We start from the raw sequence: 20,414 nt of genomic DNA on the forward strand, positions 1-20,414 counted from the left end.
AACTGAAGGCAATGCTCCAAGTGCGGCCTCACCAGTGTCCTGTACATCTTCACCATCTCCTCCCAATGTCTATACTCAATGTCCTGATTGATGAAGGTCAGCTTGCTAAAAGACTTTTTCACCACCCAGTCTAGTTGCGATTCCACTTTGGGAGAAGCACGTGCTTGTAACTGCAAAGTTCTCTGTTCAAGTATTACATCAGTAAAGAGAGGGCCCTCTTGTGGGATGGGGGTCAACATGCTAGCTGCCTTCATTGTATGTATATGTATGCCAGTACACAAGCTGCTGGCCATGCAGCTGGCTCCTCCTCTCCCACAGCTGATGAATCCAAAGGAAAGGTACCAGCAGCATCACAGGAGTTGCCAGATAACATTGAACTCGATGTAGGACAGCCTTAGGGACTCCAGCTCTGGATTCCCCCCCCCCCCCGGGGTTTACCCTGAAGCCTTCCCCATGAGTGGGCATGGTACAAGACAGTTGAGGCTTGAGATCAGTTTCCCTTCTCCTAAATGAGCTGTCAACCACTGCTGACGAGCCCTATCTGCCCAAAGTAAGATCAGTAAGAGATATGGATACCAAGAGGATCAGGAGATGGGAGGGAAGGGTGAGAATGGAGGGAGGGGGTGATGAATGACCCTCCAAGCCAGACCTGACTGAACTGAATGAACAGTTGAGCAGCAGACCCATTATTCCCATTTTCATGCCTCAGCATTCCCAGGGAAGTCACCCTCTTCAAAGGGGAGCACTGCAAACAAAATTTACAAGGATGTTGCTGGGACTTGAGAAGCCTAGTTATTGGGAAAGGGTGAACAGGTTTGGACTTCATTCCCTGGAGCATAGGAGAATGAGGGGAGATTTGATAGGTATATAAAATTATGAGGGATACAGGACAGCGGGGAAAAAAACCTGTTTGCATTTACCCTGGGTTTGGGTGAGACTAAGAATTAGATGTCATAGGTGAAGGGTGTAAGGTGAACTATTTATAGGGAAGCAATACACAAAATCCTGGAGGTACTCAGGTCAGGCAGCATTGACAGAAATGAATAAACAGCCAACGTACCAGGCCAAGATCCTCCTTCAGATCTGGAAATGAAGGAGGTACCAGAATAAAAAGGTGGGGGGAGGGGAAGCAAGATTGCTAGGTGTTGGGTGAAGCCAGCTGGGTTGGAAAGATAAAGAAGGAATCTAATAAGAGAGGAGAGTGGACCATAAGAGAAAGGGAAGGAGGGGATCCCAAGGAAAGTGACAGGTAGGTGAGAAGAGTGGGAAACAGAAGAGAAGGGGATGGAAAAATTGTTTTTAATTTGGAAGAAGAAATTGATGGTCATGCCATGAAGTTGGAGGGTACCCAGACGGAATACAAGGTGTTGCTCATGCACCGAGGGTAGCATCATTGCGACCCAAGAGGCGGCCATGGACTAACATATTTAAGAGAAACCCGAGGGAGAATTCTTTCACTCGAGTGGTGAGTGTATGTGGAAGTGGAGGACACAAGTGCAATCATAACATTTAAGAGAAGTTTGGATAAGCACATGGATGGGAGGAGATTAGTCTAGGTGAATAAGGGTCTGTGTTCTCCTAAGGGTGGCTGCATCCAAATATTCTGGTGCAGTGTAGGCGAGAGCAGGTGAATAAGGGTGATCCAGGCAGGATATGGGTCTGTCTCTGTGCTGTACAGCTTTGACTCGACAAAGTGGTTTTAATTACGTGACTTTTCCTTTAATTAATGACTGGGTGATTGACATATACACCAACTTCCAGCCTCCATAATTAACAAGCAGAGTGTGTCTTACACACAACAAAGACCAACTACTGTGAAGCAAGCCAACTGAGGTGGTGTATGGAGCTTTTAAACATTCATAGCCCGCTGCAGAAGAGGATCCCATCAATAATGAAGAGTTTTCCAAATATCTCTTTCCAAGTCAAGTCCAGTTTCCTGAAAGCGCTGACACAGGTAGGGAGAGTGGTGAAGAAGCCATTCAGCAGATTACTCGAGTCGAGGAAGATGTTCTCCTAAGGCAAACAGGAGAAAATCTACAGATGCTGGAAATCCAAGCAACACACACAAAATGCTGGTGGAATGCAACAGGCCAGGCAGCATCTACAGGAAGAAGTACAGTCGATGTTTCAGGTCTCGCCTGTGTTCTACCAGCATTTTGTGTGTGTTGCTTGTTCTCCTAAGGGGCTGTGTATTGGCGGATCCTCAAGATGGCTGCATCCACATATTCTGGCACAGTGGTGGCTGTGGTTAGTGTTGGGCATTTTGGTTGCTTGGGTCATAATTACAATTATACAGGGCACTTTAATGTTAGACCACAACTGGAGCACTGTGTAACAGTTCTGCTCATTACTCTACTGGAAAGATGTGCAGTGAAGATGAGAGATTAGTGTTGTCACATACAGTGCCTAGAAAAAAGTTTTTACCCCCCTTGAAAGTCATGTTTTTTTGTTTTACAACATTGAACCAGAGGATTTAATCTGGCTTTTTGTTGATCAGTATCCCTTTCATGTCAAAGTGAAAACAGATTTTTACAAAGTGATATAAATTAGCTGCAAATATTGATTGCATAATTATATACCCCCCTTTAACATGACACACCAAATCATCAGTGGTGCTGCCAACTGGTTTTAGAAGTCACATAATTAGTTAAATGGAGATGACCTGTGTGAAGTCACAGTGTTTCAATTGATTGTAGTAAAAATACACCTGTTCTGGAAGGTCCAACTACTGGTGTCAGTATCCTGGCAAAAACTGCACCATGAAGACAAAAGAACACTCCAAGCAACTCTGAAAAGGTTATTGAAAAGCACGTCAGGAGATGGATACAAGAAAATTTCCAAGTCACTGAATATCCCTTGGAGTACAGTTAGAGTCAATCATCACGAAATGGAAAGAATATGGCAGAGCTGTAAATCTGCCTAGAGCAGGAAGTCCTTGCAGAATCACTGTTTTTGAGAAGGGAACGAGAGAGGGAGGCCACCAAGGGACCTATGACAGCTCTGGAGAAGTTACAAGCTTCAGTGGCTGAGATGGGAGAGACTGTGCATACAACAACTGTTGCCCAGGTGTTTCACCAGTTGCAGTTTTATGGGAGAGTGGCAAAGGGAAAGCCACTGTTGAAAAAACTCACATGAAATTTCGGCTAGAGTTTGCCAGAAGGCATGTGGAAGACTCTGAATTAATCTGGAAGGTGGTTCTATGGTCTGATGAAACCAAAATTGAGCTTTTTGGCCATCAGACTAAATACTATGTTTGGCCTAAGCCCACACATCAAAAACACACCATCCCTACCGTGAAGCATGGTGGTGGCTGCATCTTGCTGTGGAGATGTTTCACTGCAGCAGGCCCTGGAAGGCTTGTGAAGGTAGAGAGTAAAATTAATGCAGCAAAATACAGGGAAATCCTGAAAGAAAACCTGATGCAGTCTGCAAGAGAACTGCAACTTGGGAGATCTGTTTTCCAGCAAGACAATGACCCCCAGCTACACAGGAAAAACTTAAAAAACAAAGTTAATGTCCTGGAGTGGCCAAGTCAGAGTCCAGACCTCAACCCAACTGAAAATTTGTGGCTGGACTTGAAAGGGACTGTTCACTCACAATCCCCATGCAATCTGAGAGAGCTTGAGCAGTTCCGTAAAGAAGAAAGGGGAAAAATTGCAGTGTCCAGATGTGCAAAGCTGATAGAGACCTATCCTCACAGACTCCGAGGACATACCGGTCATTGTAAATTGTCCCATGATTAGGCTAGGGTTAAATTGATGGGTTACTGGGTAAGGGCTGGAACAGCTTGTTCTGCGTTGTATCGGTAATACAAGTAATGTCACTCCCACTCCACAAACAATTCAAAACAAAAGCTAACAATCTGAGAACTCACTTTATTCACAAATCATTTTAAAAACGTTTGATACACATCCCCGAAACCGGAGAGCCAGGAGAGAGGAGCAGATGCATGCTGGTGCAAGAAATGAACCCACACACGATGCAGGGACAGGGACGTTAGCTGATGCACTGACTGTCCTCCTTGCTGAGGTGTTTGGCTAAGCCCTCAGCTGGAGGAGCACCCCCCACCCCAGGCTGACGTGACCCTGTCCCCCCGCCCCTCAAAGGCTAGCCAGGGACTGATGATTTGGTAAAGGTCCCGACCAGAGTCTCCAGGGAGCAGACCTGTGCTGTGCCTGCATTAACAGCAGACTTCTCATCCACACAGGGTCCAGAATGCTTCCTCAAGGAGATGGCAGATGGAGCATATCCACGGTGATTTCAGGCCCAACTCCAATGACCCAAGGATTCAACTTGTGCTTCAAAATTAACTCCTCCCCTGCCCTTGCACTCCCCGCGTGGACCCACAGTCCGCATCCTCCCAACCACCTGTTTACCTGCATTGGGTCGATCACAGTTTACGGGGGGGGTCTTCGCTCCCAGAGATCCTGTGTCAGTGATTTAAATGCAGCCTGTATTTACAGTTCAGCAACAGTTCCCAACTAGGGAGTCCTCACTGTTTCCAGAGGGAAATATCTACAGCTGACCATTAGTCCCAAATATAAATGCCTCGACTTGGCCGCAGCAGTCAGCTGGCTGGCAGTGACCACGTAGTTTTCGTCTCTCCACCAGCCCAACCAGGTTCTGCTGCAGGACAACTCCTTGGGTTTGGGGAGGACCCATATCTGAAACTGTTACGAAACTGCTGGCGGAGGTCTTGGTCTGTTAGCAAGCTGCTGGGCTGAAACCCTCTCCAAACCCATGATCCTTTCCCAAAGAGGGGACGGGGACAAAGGACAAGGGAGGAGTGCAGGCCCCTGGGTTCTGAGACAAGCACAGGGATGGGTTGACGGCTGTGATTTTCTGGACATTGCTACACACACTGCCTCAGCTGTGCCTGTGATACTGGGGAATAAAATGGCTGAAGGAAGCACCCTAATGAATGCCTGGGGCAAGCGAGGCGCTTCCCCTCATTGTGCGGAGGAGGAAATAGCCCGGAAAGGACATGACAGAATTTGAAAAGGTACAACGCAGATTCCAGCAAACACAAATGTCACTGAGGAACAGATCAGCACTTGTTCACTCATTCAGCAGGTCTCCGGTTTCCTGGCATGGATGCTGAAGAGATGCGTTTTCTGAATGGAGCAGTTCCGGGCCATTGCTGAGTTGCCACACCTCGCAGCTGTGAGCCCAGTTACACCAGAGCAACGCTTCTCCTCACCCCCGGGGGGTGAGGGGCCTCGTCTCCTGTAGGGATGGGGTTAGATTTCCAACACGCAGAGCGCACACACGTGCTGAGCCTCGCACACCAATATGAATACAGGCAGTTCCAGCATCTGTATAGAACAGCTAAAAAAGTTTATTGTCAGTCTGACTCCTTGCTAGCAACACCTCACTTAGTTGGGTTTTAAACAGCCCTGGAAAGCGGGAGGGGTTCACTGCTGAGAAGTTGTCCTCGGCTTAGAAAAGAATGTATAAATTTTAAAACAAGTCCCACCAGGCCTCAGCTCTGTGTAACTGGGAAATGGCAATCGTGTCCACGACTCCAAGGATGCTGTCTGTGTAAAAGTATCTGAGCGACTGTGCTGAATCAGTTCCTGAGGTTCAGGATCACACAGGTCTCTGTCCAGCCCCACGGACGGTCATGTGGTGGAAGAGGCAGCAGTGGACTGGTAGGCTGATGGACAGCAGACAAGTCTATGGCCCTACGATCAGCTCCTGCAGGTAGGACCGGGTCAGGCTCCGCAACTCCTCCAGGGCGTAGTCCTCGGGCATGGGCAGCTGACGGATGCAGGGGGCAAGCAGGCGAAGGGGGATGTGCTGGAAGGTGGGAGTCGGCTCTCCGGGCTGCTCCACGCTGTGCTGCAGACCAAGCACGGTGCGTAGCATGTTGGCAACCTGCTTGGCCATATCTGCATGGGAGGGACAGAGAGTTTAAGTTCATTCGACCATATATACGTATACAGTCAAATGAAACTATGTTCCTGTGGAACAAGGTGCACAACACTGTATATATAACATACAAAACACAAAGTAATATTCATCATTATGTGCCATGTCATAACGCCCAAGAGTGACCTGCAGGCCCACCACTCATGAAGCAATATTATCACTAATAAATTAACAAAATCAACAAATTTCTGCCTAAAGACGACAATGGCAAACCACTTCTATAGAAGAATTTTACAAGAGCAATCACGGTCATGAAAAGATGACGAATATTACTTTGAGTTATGTGTGTCAGTTATATGTACTATTGAGAATCTTGTTCCAGAGGAATGTTGTCTCATTTGCGACTCAAGTTAAGTAAATAGAATAACGTTTCTGACACTTCACGTGAGGAGACCTGGGTGGTGGCCGGGAGTTCCGTAGTCTTACAGCCTGGGGGAAGAAGCTGTTTCCCATCCTAACAGTCCTTGTCCTAATGCTACAGTACCTCCTGACTGATGGTAGGGGTCAGAGATCGTTGGATAGATGGACTGGGGTGGGGGGGGGGGGAGCATGCGAGAGACGTGTCCCTAAGCAAGTCAAAATGCTGGAGGAACTCAGCAGGTCAGGCAGCATCTATGGACTCGAGATTGTTGAATGTCATTTCCAGTACACAAGTGTAAAGGAGAATTAAATAATTATTACTCTGGATCTGATGCAGCAGAAAAAAAATGCAATAAGGTAAAGACAGAACAATAAAAAAACACAACAAATATAAATACTAAGATAGCTTATATACACAGATTGACAGTGTGTCCATAAAGTGACGCTGGGCACAGGAGTGTCTGTACATAAGGTGACTCTGACAGGAAATGATAAAGTAGTGGTGGTTGGGGGTGTGGAGGGGTGGGTTAGTGGGTAGAGGTGTTGATCAGTTTTACTGCTTGGGGGAAGTAACTGTTTTTGAGTCTGGTAGTCCTGGTGTGGATGCTACCTAGCCTCCTCCCTGATGGGAGTGGGACAAACAGTGCACACATCGACAGTGTGGGATCCTTCATGATGTTACTGGCTCTTTTCAGGCACATTATTGTGTATATTTCCTTGACTGCAGGTAGGCTGGTGTCAGTGATGCATTGGGCAGTTCTGACTACTCGTTGTAGAGGCCTCCTGTCCGCCACAGTGCAATTTCCATACCAAGCAGTGACGTAGTGGTTAGGATGTCCTCTACTCATGCTAGAGGAGTAAACAGTAGATGTTTCCGGCTGATAACTTTAATCAAAACGTCGACATTTATTCATTTCCATAGCCGCTGCTTGACCTGCTGAGTTCCTTCAACATTTTGTGCGCGTTACTCTGGAATTCTAGCATTGGCAAAAAACTCTGGTGTTTAAGTTAATCCACCCTCCAGCCTCACCTATACAATGCCCATCTCTGCGTGCAAGTTTAATAGAGCTGGGCCCCAGGCAGGACAGCAAGATGAGATTCAAATATTGATGGTCTCTCAGACTCAAAGCATGGAAAGAGGAACATTTGGCCCATCAAGTCCATGCTGAACAGAGAGATAAGACCATAAAACCACAAGAGACAGGAGCAGAATTAGGCCATTCAGCCCCTCTAGTCTGCTCCACCACTCCACCAGGGCTGATCCCGGATCCCACTCAACCCCATATACCTGCCTTCTTGTTATATCCTTTGGTGGCCTGACCGATCAGAAGCTATCAACTTCTGCCTTAAATAGACCAATGGACCTGGCCTCCACTGCAGTCTGTGGCAGAGTATTCTACAGATCCACCACTCTGGCTATATCTATAAAAAGAAAATCCTCCTCACCTCTGTTCTATAAGGTTGCCCCCCCAGCTTTGAGGCTGTGCCCTCTTGTTCTGGATACCCCCACCATTAGAACCATCCTCTCCACATCCACCCTATCTAGTCCCTGCAACATTTGGTGGCTTTCAATGAGATCCCCAGCATTCTTCTAAATTCCAATGAGTACAGGCCCAAATCTGCTAAACGCTCCTCGTATGTTAACCCCTTCATTCCTGGAATCATCCTCATGAACCTTCTCCAGACTTCCTCCAATAACTACACATCCTTTCTGAGATATGAGGCCCAAAACTGTTGACAGTACTTCAAGTGACTCTTTCCACCACTCTACAGTGGGCTCCATTCTCTGGTGAAAAAGGTTCTCCTCAGATCCACTCATCCCTTAACACAAGACATAGGAGCAGAATTAGGACATTCAGACCATTGAACCTACTCCACCATTCCATCATGGTCGATTTATTATCCCTCTGAACCCTATTCTCCTGCCTTTGACACAGAATCAATTTATACATGTATCTTATGTATTTATAGAACTGTGTTTTCTTCCCTACTACTGCGTTTTGTGTGCTGCCTCAGATCTGGAGTAACAATTATTTCATTCTCCTTTACACTTGTGTACTGGAAATGATATTAAACAATCTTGATACCTGGTTAAAGAAATTCCTTCATATCTCTGTTCTAAATGGATGGTCCCTCTATTCTGAGGCTGTGCCCTCTGGTTCGAGACTCCCCAAATATAGGAAACATCCTCTCCCCATCTACTCAATATTCAATGGTGTCAATGAGAACACCCCCCCCCCCCCACCGCCCATTCTTCTAAACTCCAGAGTGTAGATGCCCAGGGCTCCTCTTTCATTCTCAAGATCTCCTCTGGACCCTCTCCAATGAAAGCACGTTCTTTCTTGGACATCCACTGACTCTTCTTTCACTATCCTGTTTGTTGTTTCTTTACAGAATTCCAACAGATTTGTCAGGCAGGATTTCCCCTTGAAGAACCAATGCTGACTTTGGCCTATTTTATCATGTGTCTCCAAGTACCTGAGACCACATCCTTAACAATCAACTTCAACATCTTCCCAACTACTGAGGTCAGACTCTCTCTCTTCTTAGAGTGGAGTGACATTTGCAATTTTCCCATCCTCAGGAACCATTCCAGAACCCAGTGATTCTTGTAAGATGGTTACTAGTGCCTCCACAATCTCTTCAGCCACCCCTTTCAGAACCCTGGGGTGTAGACCATCTGGTCCAGGTAACATCTATCTTCAGACTTTTCAACTTCCCAAGCACCTTTTCCCAAGTAATAGCAATGGCACACACTTGCATTTCTGGCATACTTCTGACGTCTCCCATAGTGAAGACCGACACAAAGTACTTCAGTTAGTCTACCATTTCTTTGTTTCCCCATTACTACCTCTCCAGCAGACTGATATCTGAGCTCCCTTGGCAGCTGTGGAAGCCTCATTCTCCCTCCAGAATAGGGAGGTATTTAGCCTGCAGCTTCTGAACTGCTACCAGAAACTCCAGCCATTGCTATTCTGCTGTCATTCAACTTTTGTCAGCTTCTTTCTCATGCCTCCGAAGTTTCACTGCTGGTCCACTGTCCTTTTGCCCCTTGGCAGACCTCAGTACAGAGTGCAGTGCAAACACAGCCCACAGTGGGCACGCTGTACACACTTTATATCCAGGGCAGGGGCTCCCAACCTGGGGTCCATGGACCCAGCAGTTATGGTGAGGGTTGATGGCATGAGAATGGTTGGGAACCCGATCTAGAGGGCACTGAGGTTGGGAAGGGTGCTAAAGGAATGCAAAATAAACATGAAATACATACCAGACTGGGCCAGGCGGTCTTTTGCGGTGAGACACTCAATCAGCTCGATTCGACTGCAGAGAGACATCACCTCGGAGTGAATCTTCTCCAGTTCGTAGGTTGGATCCTCCACCTGCAGAACATACCAGGCAGTTAACACTCCCGACAGGGCAGCCTCCCCACACTGAGACACAGCCCACTGCTTGCCCTAACTGGGGTTGGCAAGGGAGGGCAGAGGACAGGACCCTGACAGCCGGTGCCTCCCCAGGCTGTGAGAGGGGAGGGATGGCCATGGACAGCACAGCCTCAGCACGATTGACAGTTGGAATCAAGTAGAGGACAGGGGCTCTGTGGAATTCTCTGCACAGTGCCGCAGAGACATGTCACAGAGGACTGGTCACTTACATAAAGCAGGAAAAGGCCCTTCAGCCCTCAGTGTCTGTGCCAAACATGATCCCAACTTAAACTAATCCTTTCTGTCTGTACACAAGCCCATTCCTCCATTGCCTGCACATTCACTGAGAACACAGAGGGTGTCCACATTGGAAAGAGCAAGCAGCTTCAAGCTCCTGGGCGCAACACGTCTGAAGACCTATCTCGGGCTGAACACTGATGCAGTTACGAAGAGGGCACACCAGCAGCTATATTCCATTAGGAGCTTGAGGAGATTTGGTATGTCACCAAGACGCCAGCAAATTTCTACAGATGTACCATGGAGAGCTTTCTGACTGGTTGTATCAGAGGCGCCACTGCACAGGGTCAGAAAAAGTTGTAAACTCAGCCATCTCCATCATGGGCACTAGTCTCCCCAGCATCCAGAACACCTTCAAAAGGTGATACCTCAAGGAAGTGGTATCCATCATTAAGTACCCTCACCACCACGTTCTCATCGCTACCATCAGGGAGGTGGTACAGGAACCTGAAGGCACACACTCAGTTTTAGGAACAACTTCTACCACTGCCCCAGCAGATTTCTGTGTGGTCCATGAATACTAGCTATTTTGCTTTCTTCAATACTTCCAATTAATAGAGAAATGTATACAATAGACATCCTGAAATACTTGTTCTTCACAGGCATCCACGAAAACAGAACACTCCAAAGAATGAGTGACAGTAAATATTAGAACCCGAAGCCACCCTACTCTCCCCTCCCCCACCCACTCACCCCAGCAAAAAGCATCAGCACCCTCCACCCACCACGCAAGCAATAGCAAAGCCCCCAAGAAAGACCGCGATCTGCAGTGCAGCAAAAACATTGCTCGCCTGACAATTCGACATTCTTTATCCCTAATAATGGGGCACAGAGGTGTCAATCAGTGAGAAGGGAGACATGAACAAAACAACTCACTGATAAACAATGTTAAAAGTCTCAGCATCACAGTTTTCCCTGAGATTCTCTCACAGTATTTTTCATATTTTTATTGTAATTTATATTGTCTTGCACTGTACTACTGCCACAAAACAACTAATTCCTGACATACATCAGTGAGAATAAAAGTGACTGATTCTGTCCCTATCTACCATTGACTTAAACTCCACTATGTATGACAATAGACAATAGGTGTGTGAGTAGGCCATTCGGCCCTTTGAGCCAGCACCGCCATTCACTGTGATCATGGCTGATGATAATGTGTGTCGTCCACCACCACCCCAGGCACCTAACACTCTGCAAAATAAAAACTTGCTCTATACATCTCCTTTAATCTTTAAATGCGCAGCTCCCTGTATTCAACATTACAACTCTGGGTACAATTTTTTTAACTGTCTACCTTAACTTTCAAGAAACACTTGATTCTGGCATGGTTTCGAAGGACCGGAAGCTAATGTTTCTGCATTTACCAAAGGCCAATCCGGACAATGGAAGTTTGGAGAGGAGACGACTTCAATCAGGTCCACTACCAGAGGATAAAGGCAGGAGTGGTTCATGGCAGTGTAACAGAGCTTTGCCCAGTGGCCAGCGTCTGAGTGGACATAGTCAGAGTGGTGATCTTAAGGCTTTACCTCTTCGAGGCTTCACTCAGAGAAAGCAAAGGAAAGGAAAGGAAAGTTGAAGTTTTTCCTTCACTTCTTTATAGCTGCTCAGCTAGGCAGAGATGACAGGCAGGATACTGCAATGCACCTCTTGCAGGACGTGGGAAGGCAGGGAGATCTCCAGTATCTCTGACCACTACAACTGCAAGAAGTACATCCAGCTGCAGTTTCTAACACACCGCGTTTAGGAGTTGGAACTGGAACTGGATGAACTCTGGATCATTGAGGGGGCTGAAGGGGTGATTGAGTCTGCCTCTGTGACTCAGACGAGAAGGAGAAGAGGCACACTGTGGTGATAGGGGAATTGTTAGTCGGGGCATGAACAGGAGGTTCTGTGGACTAGAACGAGACTCCCGGATGGTATGCTGCCTCTCAGATGCCAGGGTCCAAGATATTTCAGATCGAGTGCTCAGCACTCTTAAGTGGGAGGGTGGACAAACAGAAGTCATGGTCCATGTAGGCACCAATGACATGGGTAGGACGAGTGATGAGGTTCTGCAAAGGGAGTTCAGGGAGTTACAGGGCAGGACCTGTGATCGCAGGATTGCTACCTGTACCATGTGCTAGTGAGCCTAGAACTAGGAAGATTATAAGGTTTAATACGTGGCTAAGGAGTTGGTGTAGGAGGGAGGGCATAAGATTTTTGGATCACTGGGCTCTCTTCCAGGGAAGGTGGGACCTTTACAGAAGAGATAGTTTGCACCTGAACTGGAGGGGATTAATATCCTTGCAAAAAGGTTTGATAATGTTACACGGTGGGGTTTAAACTGAAGTTGGAGGGGGATGGGAACCAGTGTGTCAGAACAGTTAGTGGAGAGGTTGTGGAGGCAAAGTTAAGATTCAAAAAGTTGAGCATGGTGCAACAAAATCAAAAAGTGCGGGTACAGGACTGAAGGTATTATATTTGAATGTGCACACAGTATACAGAATAAGGTGGATGAACTTGCAGCAGAGTTGCAGATGGGCAGGTATGATGTTCTAGGCATCACTGAATCATGGCTGAAAGATTATAGCTGGGAGCTTAATGTCCAGGATACACATTGTATGGAAAGGATAGGCAGGAAGGCAGAGGGGGAGGCATTGCACTGTTGATAACAAATGAAATCAAATCACTAGAAAGAGGTAACATAGGGTTGGAAGGTGTAGAATCATTGTGGATAGAGCCAAGAACCTGCAAGGATAAAAAAAAGCTGATGGCAGTTGTATACAGACTCCTCCAAACAGTAGTAAGGATGTGGCCTACAATTACAACATGAGATAGAAAATGCATGTCAAAAAGGCAGTGTGACAATAGTCACGGGGACTTCAATATGCAGGTAGTTTGGGAAAATCAGGTTGGTGCTGGGTTACAGGAGGGGAAATTTCTAAACTGCCCACAAGATGGCTTTTTAAGAGCAGCTCGTGGTTCAGCGCACTGGAGGATCAGCTATTCTGGATTAGGTGTTGTGCAATGAACTAGAATTGATTAGAGACCTCAGGATAAAAGAACCCTTAGGGGCAAGTGATCACAATATCGAATTCATCCTGAAATCTGAGAAGGAGAAGCTAAAGTCAGATGTATCAGTATTACAGCGGAGTACAAGGAACTAGAGGCATGAGAAAGGAGTTAGCCAGAATTGTTTGGAAAACACTAGCAGGGATGATGACAAAGCAGCAATGGCTGGAATTTCTGGAAACAATTCGAAGGCACAGGATATATACATACCAAAGAGAAAGTATTCTAAAGGGAAGATGACACAATCATGGCTAACAAGACAAGTCAAAGCCAACATAAAAGCCAAAGCGAGGGCATATAATAGAGCAAAAATTAGTGCGAAGTTGGAGGATTGGGAAGCTTTTTTAAAAAAAACCAACAGAAGGCAACTGAAGTCATTAAGGTAAAGATGGAATACGAAAGTAAGCTGGCCAATAATATTAAAGAGGACACCAGAAGTTTGTTCAGATACATAAAGTGCAAAGGAGAGGTGAGAGTGGATATTGGACTGCTGGAAAACGATGCAGGAAAGATACTGGTATGGATAGAGGAATGGCTGACAAGCAGGAGGCAGCAAGTGGGAATAGAAGGGGCCTTTTCTGGTTGGCTGCCTGTAACTTGTGGTGTTCCTCAGCGGCCAGTATTGGGACCACTACTTTTCACATTTCTTCCTCATTGATTTAGATAATGGAATTGATGGCTTTGTGGAAAAGCTTGTGGATGATATGACAATAGGTGGAGGGGTAGAAATGCTGAGGAACCAATGCAATTGCAGCAGGACTTGGACAAATTGGAAGAATGGGCAAAGAAGTGGCAGATGGAATAGTGTTGGGAAATCCATAATGCACATTGCTAAAAGGAACAATAGTGTACATTACCTAAATGGGGAGAAGGTTCAAATATCAGAGGTATAGAGGGACTTAGAAGTCTTTGTGCAAGACTCCCAGAAGGTTGACTTACAGGTTGAATCTGTGGCAAATGCAATGTTGCATTTACTTCAAGGGGAATAGAACATAAAAGCAAGGAGATAATGCTGAGCCCTTATAAGACACTTGTCAGGCTGCATGAAGTATCGCTAATTCACTTTAGTTCAGGAGGAGGTCACGAGGATGATTCCATGAATGAAGGGGTTAACATATGAGGGGTGTTTGGCAGCTTTGGGCCTGTACTCACTGGAATACAGAAGAATGTGGGGGATCTCACTGAAATATACCAAAATTGAGGGGTGACCTTTAGAATAGAGGCAAGGAGGAATCTTTTTGGCAGTGCGTAGTAAACCTGTAGAATGCCCTTCCACAGACTACAGTGGAGGCCAAGCGGAAGTTGATAGTTTCCTGATTGGTCAGGGCCTCAATGGACATGGTGAGAAGAAGGGTTATGGGATTGAGTGGATCCAGGATAGACAAAGGTTGATGTTGTATACCTGGATTTTCAGAAGACCTTTGAAAAGGTGTCACATGAAGCTATTTAACAAACTACAACCCCCACGATGCTAGCATGGGTAAAGTGCCTGAATGGCAGGAAGAAGAGAGTGGGAATAAAGGAAGTCTTTTCTGGCTGGCTACCAGTGACTAGTGGTGGTCTACAGGGTCGGTGTTGGGACCACTTCCTCTTACGTCATATGTCAGTGACTTGGATGATGAAATTGATGGCTTTGTTGCAAAGTTTGCAGACAATAGGATAGGTTGAGGGGCAAACAGTTGAGGAAGTAGAGAGGCTACAGTAGGACTTAGATTAGGAGAATGGGCAAAGAATATGGCAGATGGAACATTGTTAAGTGATGCACTTTAGTAGAAGAAATGAAAGGGTTGGTTATTTTCCAAATGGAGAGAAAAATTGAGCAGCAAAGGGGCTTGGAAGTCCTTGTGCAGGATTCCCTAAAGGTTAATTTGTAGGTGGAATCAGTGTTGAGGAAGGCAAATGCAATGTTAGCATTCATTTCCCAAGAGGACTAGAATATAAAAGCAAGGATGTAATGTTGAGACTTTATAAAGCACTGGTGAGGCCTCACCTGGTGTATTGTGAGCAGTTTTGGGCCTATTATCTTCGAGAGGATGTGCTGAAACTGGAGAGGGTTCAAAGGAGGTTCATGACAATGATTCCAAGATTGAACGGTCTGGGGCTGTATTCACTGGCATTCAAAAGAATGAGGGGTGACTTCACTGAAACACCAAATGGTGAAATGCCTTGATAGAGTGGATGTGGAAAGGATGTTTCCTGAAGTGGGAGAGTCTAAGACCAGAGGACACAGCCTCAGAATAGAGGGGTGTCCTTTTACAACAGATGAGGAGGAATTTCTTTGGCCAGAGAGTGGTGAATCTGTGGAATTCTTTGCAACAGGCAGCTGTGGAGTCAAGTCGTGATCTACAGTATATTTAAGCCAGAGGTTGATAGATTCTTGTTTGGTCAGAGCACAAAGGGATACGGGTAGCAGGCAGGAGCTGACGGGAAAATTGGATCAGCCATGATGAAATGGTAGAGTAGACTCGATAGGCCAAATGGCCTAATTCTACTCCCACATCTTATGGTCTTTACCACCAACCACTGGCAATGTGTTCCATCCACCCACCACTCTGCACAAGGGAAAACCTACCCGAGATCCACCCCTAACCCCGATAATTTCTTCTAATCACCTTAATGCCTCTTGTATTAGCCATTTCCCTCTGGGAAAGTCTCTGGTGTCTGCTTGATCCATGCCACTCATCATCTTACACACCCATCAAGTCACGTCTGATCATCCTTCGCTCCAGAGAGAAAAGCCCCAACTCACTCAACCTTTCCTCATAAGACATGCTCTCTCATGTAGACAGCTTCCTCGTAAAACTCCTGAGCACCCTCTTCAAAGCTTCCACGTCAGACCAGGACTGCCGAGTTCCTCCAGCATTGCTTTTTGATCAAGTTTCTATCAAAGTCAGAGCACTGTAGCACAGAAATAGGCCCTTTGGCCCATTGAGTCATGCCAGCCTGGTCTTTAGGTTCTGCTTACCGACAGAGCTCGAGACCATAACGTGTTTAAGGTCCGTTCGTCTGCACTGCTCACCTCAGCAAGTCCCCGTACCATCTCCAGGACTCGGATGTAATCGTGGAAGACAGCTCCAGCTGTGTCCCAGTCCTGGATATGGACAATGCACTCAGGCAGCGCCAGCTTGCCCAGGAAGAACTTCAGGTAGCTGTAATTCTCATTGATGATGGCATCTGGTGGTCAGGGAGGGACAACAGTGGGTTAGATTTCATCAGCGTGACCTAGGGTTGCCAACTTTCTCACTCCCAAATAAGGGACAAAAGTAGCAGTCAAATACGGGACATGTGTTTACCCTAAAAAAGACTACCATGACCATGAAGCCTTGCGCGAGCACCTATGCGCGCATGCGTGACATGCGTATACATGACTTGCACATGCGTGTACGTGTCAATTTTCTACAAATTGGTTTTGGCTTAATCTTCCCCATCTGTCAAGTGAAACTACACTGTACATACGTTATTTTTACTTTATATAGGCTGTGTATTTATCATATCATTCCCACTTTTACTATATGTTATTTTAGGTCTTGTGTGTTATTTGGTATGATTTGGTAGGTTTTTTTTTTGAGTCTGGGAACACTCAAAAAATTTTTCCCATATAAATTAATAGCAATTACTTCTTTGGCTTATGAACGGTTTCATAGGAATGCTCGACCTTAGCAGGGAAATACGGGACAAGGGTGGTCCCGTATGGGACAAACCAATTTAGCCCAATATATGGGATGTCCCGGCTAATGCAAGACAGTTGGCAACCCTAGTGTGACCATTTCACCTGCATATCACTCACCAAGACAAACACACCCCCACCCCCAACATGGGCAGCAGGGCCGAGCTTGTTGTTTTTTTAATTTTGGTTTATTGTCAGTAGAGTAAAAAGTTCGTTTCGCATGCCGTTTATAGATAAGACCATGCACTGTAACACATGACAACCTGTGTTACTGCTACCTTCCTGTCAGCGTGAACCAGTCTGGCCATTCCCCTCTGACCTCTCTCATTAACAAGGTGTTCTCAATCTCAGAAGTGCCGCTTATTGGATGTTTTTTTGTTTTTTTACACCATTCACTGTAAATCCGAGAAACTATTGTGCGTGAAAGTCCCAGGAGACCAGCAGTTTCTGAGATGCTCAAACCACTGTCTGGCACCAACAATCAGTTCACGGTCAAAGTCACATCGACCACATTTCTTCCCCATTCTGATGTTTGATCTGAACAACAACTGAGCCTCTTGACCGTGTCTGTATGCTTTTATGCACTGAGTTGCTGCCACAGGATTGGCAGTTAGACATTTGAATTAACGAGATACCAGTGTACTTAATAAAATGACCACTGACTGTGTATGTACTTTCATAATAAATGTTACGATTTATTTATAATTTTATTTGAAGATACAGAACAGGGTCTTCCAGCCCATTGAGGACCACCCAGCAATCCACCAATTTAACACCAGCCCAGTCACGGGACAATTTACAACGAGCAATTAACCTACTAACCGCAACTCCTCTGGACCGTGGGAAGAAACAGGAACACCCAGAGGAAACCCATGCACACACAGGAAGGAACAAACTTCCTTACAAAGGGTGCCAAAATTGAACTCTATGCCTTAAGCTGTAATAGTTCTGTGCGAACTGCCATGCTATCTTGGCGCCTGTGGAATAATAAACCACTTGTAGCTGAGACGGGAGCTTAGCTCGTTCCCTGGCAAAGCTTTGTGGAATTGTGCTCAAAGCACCAGGGGAAGGGAGCACTATATACACCTGAGGGACTCGATCGCTGCCACGTACCTGAAGCCAGGTGCCGAACCACCAGCTGGTGACAGTTGTTCCAGTGGCCGGCCTCAATCAGGTGCAGGGCCTCTTTGTGGAGGTCGCCGTTACGGTGAGCACGCAAGCTCTTGGCGTTGTGGATCCACTGCGACGGGATGCCGAGCTGCTGCTGCAGGAACTGCTCCTTCTCCTTCAACTCATCGGTCTCCTCCAGCGTGCAGTGCCTGTTCAATTGCTCCCGGACCGCGGTCACTCGCTGCCTATTGGAACACAGCTCCTCAGTGGGCATCTATCTTCATGTTTATTTAGAGATACAGCATGCAACAGGCCTTTTCGCCCAACCATCCGTACCACCCAGCAATCCACCGTGTAACCCCAGCCTAATCACAAGACTAATTAACCTGCTAACTGGGATGTCTTTGGACTGTGAATGGAACCTGGAGCACCTGGAGGTTACCGACATGCACACGGGGAAGATGTATTAACTCCTTATAGAGGATGCCGGAATTGAACTCTGATGCCACAAGCTGCAATACAGCTGCGCTAACCACCACACTACGGTGGTGCCCTCAGTATAGGGACACACACCACGAAGTAGGAAGGCCACCACCCTCACCAGAGGGCCTCCTCATCACTCTCCTCCCACGAAACTATTTGGAGCCAATGGAAACAGTCAGGTTAGGTCAAGGTTGCAGCATTGAACGCGGTTCTGGTTCTCCATTACAGGACGGATGTGGAGGCTTTGGAAAGGTCCCCAAGATGCTGCCTGGATTGGATAATATTAGCTATAAGGGGGAGACTAATAAGACCATAAAACATATGGGCAGAATTAGGCCACTCAGCCCATCAAGTCCATCCAACCATTCCAGCACAACTGATTTATTACTCCTCCCAAGCCCATTCTCCTGCCAACCTTTGACACCCTGACTAATCAAGCACATCGACATCTGCTTTAACTATACCACAGTGGACTTGGCCTCCACAGCCATCTGTAGCAGTGAACTCCACAGATTCATTACCCTTTAGCTAAAGAAATTCCTCCCCATCTCTACTCGAAAGGGACATCCTTCTGTTGAGCCTGGTGCTAGACTACACCAGTATTGGAAACATCCTGTCAAACACTGAAAGTCTTAGTGGATGTGGGTAAGTTTCAATGAGATCCCCTTCATTCTTCTAAACTCCAGTGAGTACAGGCCTAGAACCATCAAATACTCATGCATTAACCCTTTCATTCCTGGAATCATTCTTGTGAACATCCTATGGACCCTCTCCAATGCCGTCTCACCCTTTCTTCGATAAGGGGCAGGGGAGTGGGACTAAATGGGAGAATGGATCAGCTCATGATAAAATGGCAGAGCAGACTGGATGGGCCGAATGGCCGACTTCTGCCCCTTTGTCTTATGGTCTTAAAACTGCACACAATACTCCATGTGGCCTGACTAATGCCTTATTAAAGCCTCAACCTGACAATTTTGTTCTAGATTTCCAGCATCTGCAGACACCCACTTAAGAATGGTGAAGGTGATTTTTTTTGCCCCTCACAAGGGCGGTGAGCTTTTGGAGGCCTGTGGGATTAGCACAGATGGGCATGATGGTTAGTACAGACATGGTGGACCGAAAGGCCAGCTTCGATAGTGTAACTCCATGACTCTCCCCTCTTTCACCCAAGATACCCAGTGTGTTGAACATCTGCCTTACCCCCCCTAATTTATTTTACAATCCTGTAAAAAGTACCCCCCCACCCCCAGCGTAACCCAATCTGTGCACAAAGAGAGCGATTACATGTCCATGCTTCAGAAAGGGAAAAGAGTCACATGGCCCCTGGGGCAAACTCACTCCAGGTTGGGGATGTGTAGCAGCACAAAGACAGCCCACTCCCAGAGTCCGGCTGCCTCCAGCTGGGCAGCGTAGCTGGTGTGCACCATCGCCTGGTGCTTCTCCGACAAGTGGCTGTAGTTCAGAGCCTGAAGCACTGCCCAGAGGTGCCAACTCAGCCGAAAGTCCAAGTGGTCAGGCGTCACCGTCCTGGGGTTGAGGAGTGGGTGGAGCTCATGATGCCTGTGGGGAGGAGTGAACCAGTGAATTAAATCAGCCCGCAGTTCAGAGAGAAAAAAAACACAGGAAATGACTGTCGACTTCAGGAAAAAGATGAACGGAGAAGAGACACCAGTCCTCGAGGGATCAGTAATTGACTGGACTTTAGAAGTTCACATTCAAAGTAAATTTAAGTACATATATGTCACCATATACAACCCTGAGATGTATTTTCTTGTAGGCGTTCTCAGTAGATACGAAGAAACACCACAGAATGTAAAACCACACACAAGATGTACAAAAGACAGCAAACTGTAGAAATACAAAATAATAGTAACAATAAATAAGCATTAAGTAATTAAGTGAATATTGAGAACGAGATGAAGAGTCCTTAAAAGTGAGTCCATAGGTTGTGGGAACACTTCGGCGTGGAGGAGAGTGAAGCTGAGTTAAGTTATCCCTTCCAGTTGAAGAGCCTGATGGTTGAGGGGTAATAACTGCTCCTGATGGCATCAGCATGACAGCATGGTCTGGATGGTGGAGGCCACTGACAA

General features: G+C 46.5%; 1 protein-coding gene across 3 annotated transcripts in view; it reads right to left on the reverse strand.

Moving 5' to 3' along the window:
- Positions 1-3,862: 3,862 nt before the first annotated feature.
- nup98 (nucleoporin 98 and 96 precursor) overlaps positions 3,863-20,414 on the reverse strand; it is a 117,768-nt gene continuing 101,216 nt past the window's right edge. For all 3 annotated transcript variants that reach the window (XM_063054773.1, XM_063054774.1, XM_063054772.1), the window contains exons 29-33: positions 19,663-19,884; positions 17,845-18,086; positions 16,084-16,238; positions 9,560-9,671; positions 3,863-5,891 (exon numbers count right to left, since the gene is read on the reverse strand). In XM_063054773.1, the coding sequence (XP_062910843.1) occupies positions 5,677-5,891; positions 9,560-9,671; positions 16,084-16,238; positions 17,845-18,086; positions 19,663-19,884 (946 nt within the window). In that variant the 3' untranslated portion in view covers positions 3,863-5,676. The remainder of the gene's footprint in view (positions 5,892-9,559; positions 9,672-16,083; positions 16,239-17,844; positions 18,087-19,662; positions 19,885-20,414) is intronic.

The sequence above is a fragment of the Mobula hypostoma genome, chromosome 7, assembly GCF_963921235.1.
Source record: "Mobula hypostoma chromosome 7, sMobHyp1.1, whole genome shotgun sequence".
NCBI classification, from domain to species: domain Eukaryota; kingdom Metazoa; phylum Chordata; class Chondrichthyes; order Myliobatiformes; family Myliobatidae; genus Mobula; species Mobula hypostoma.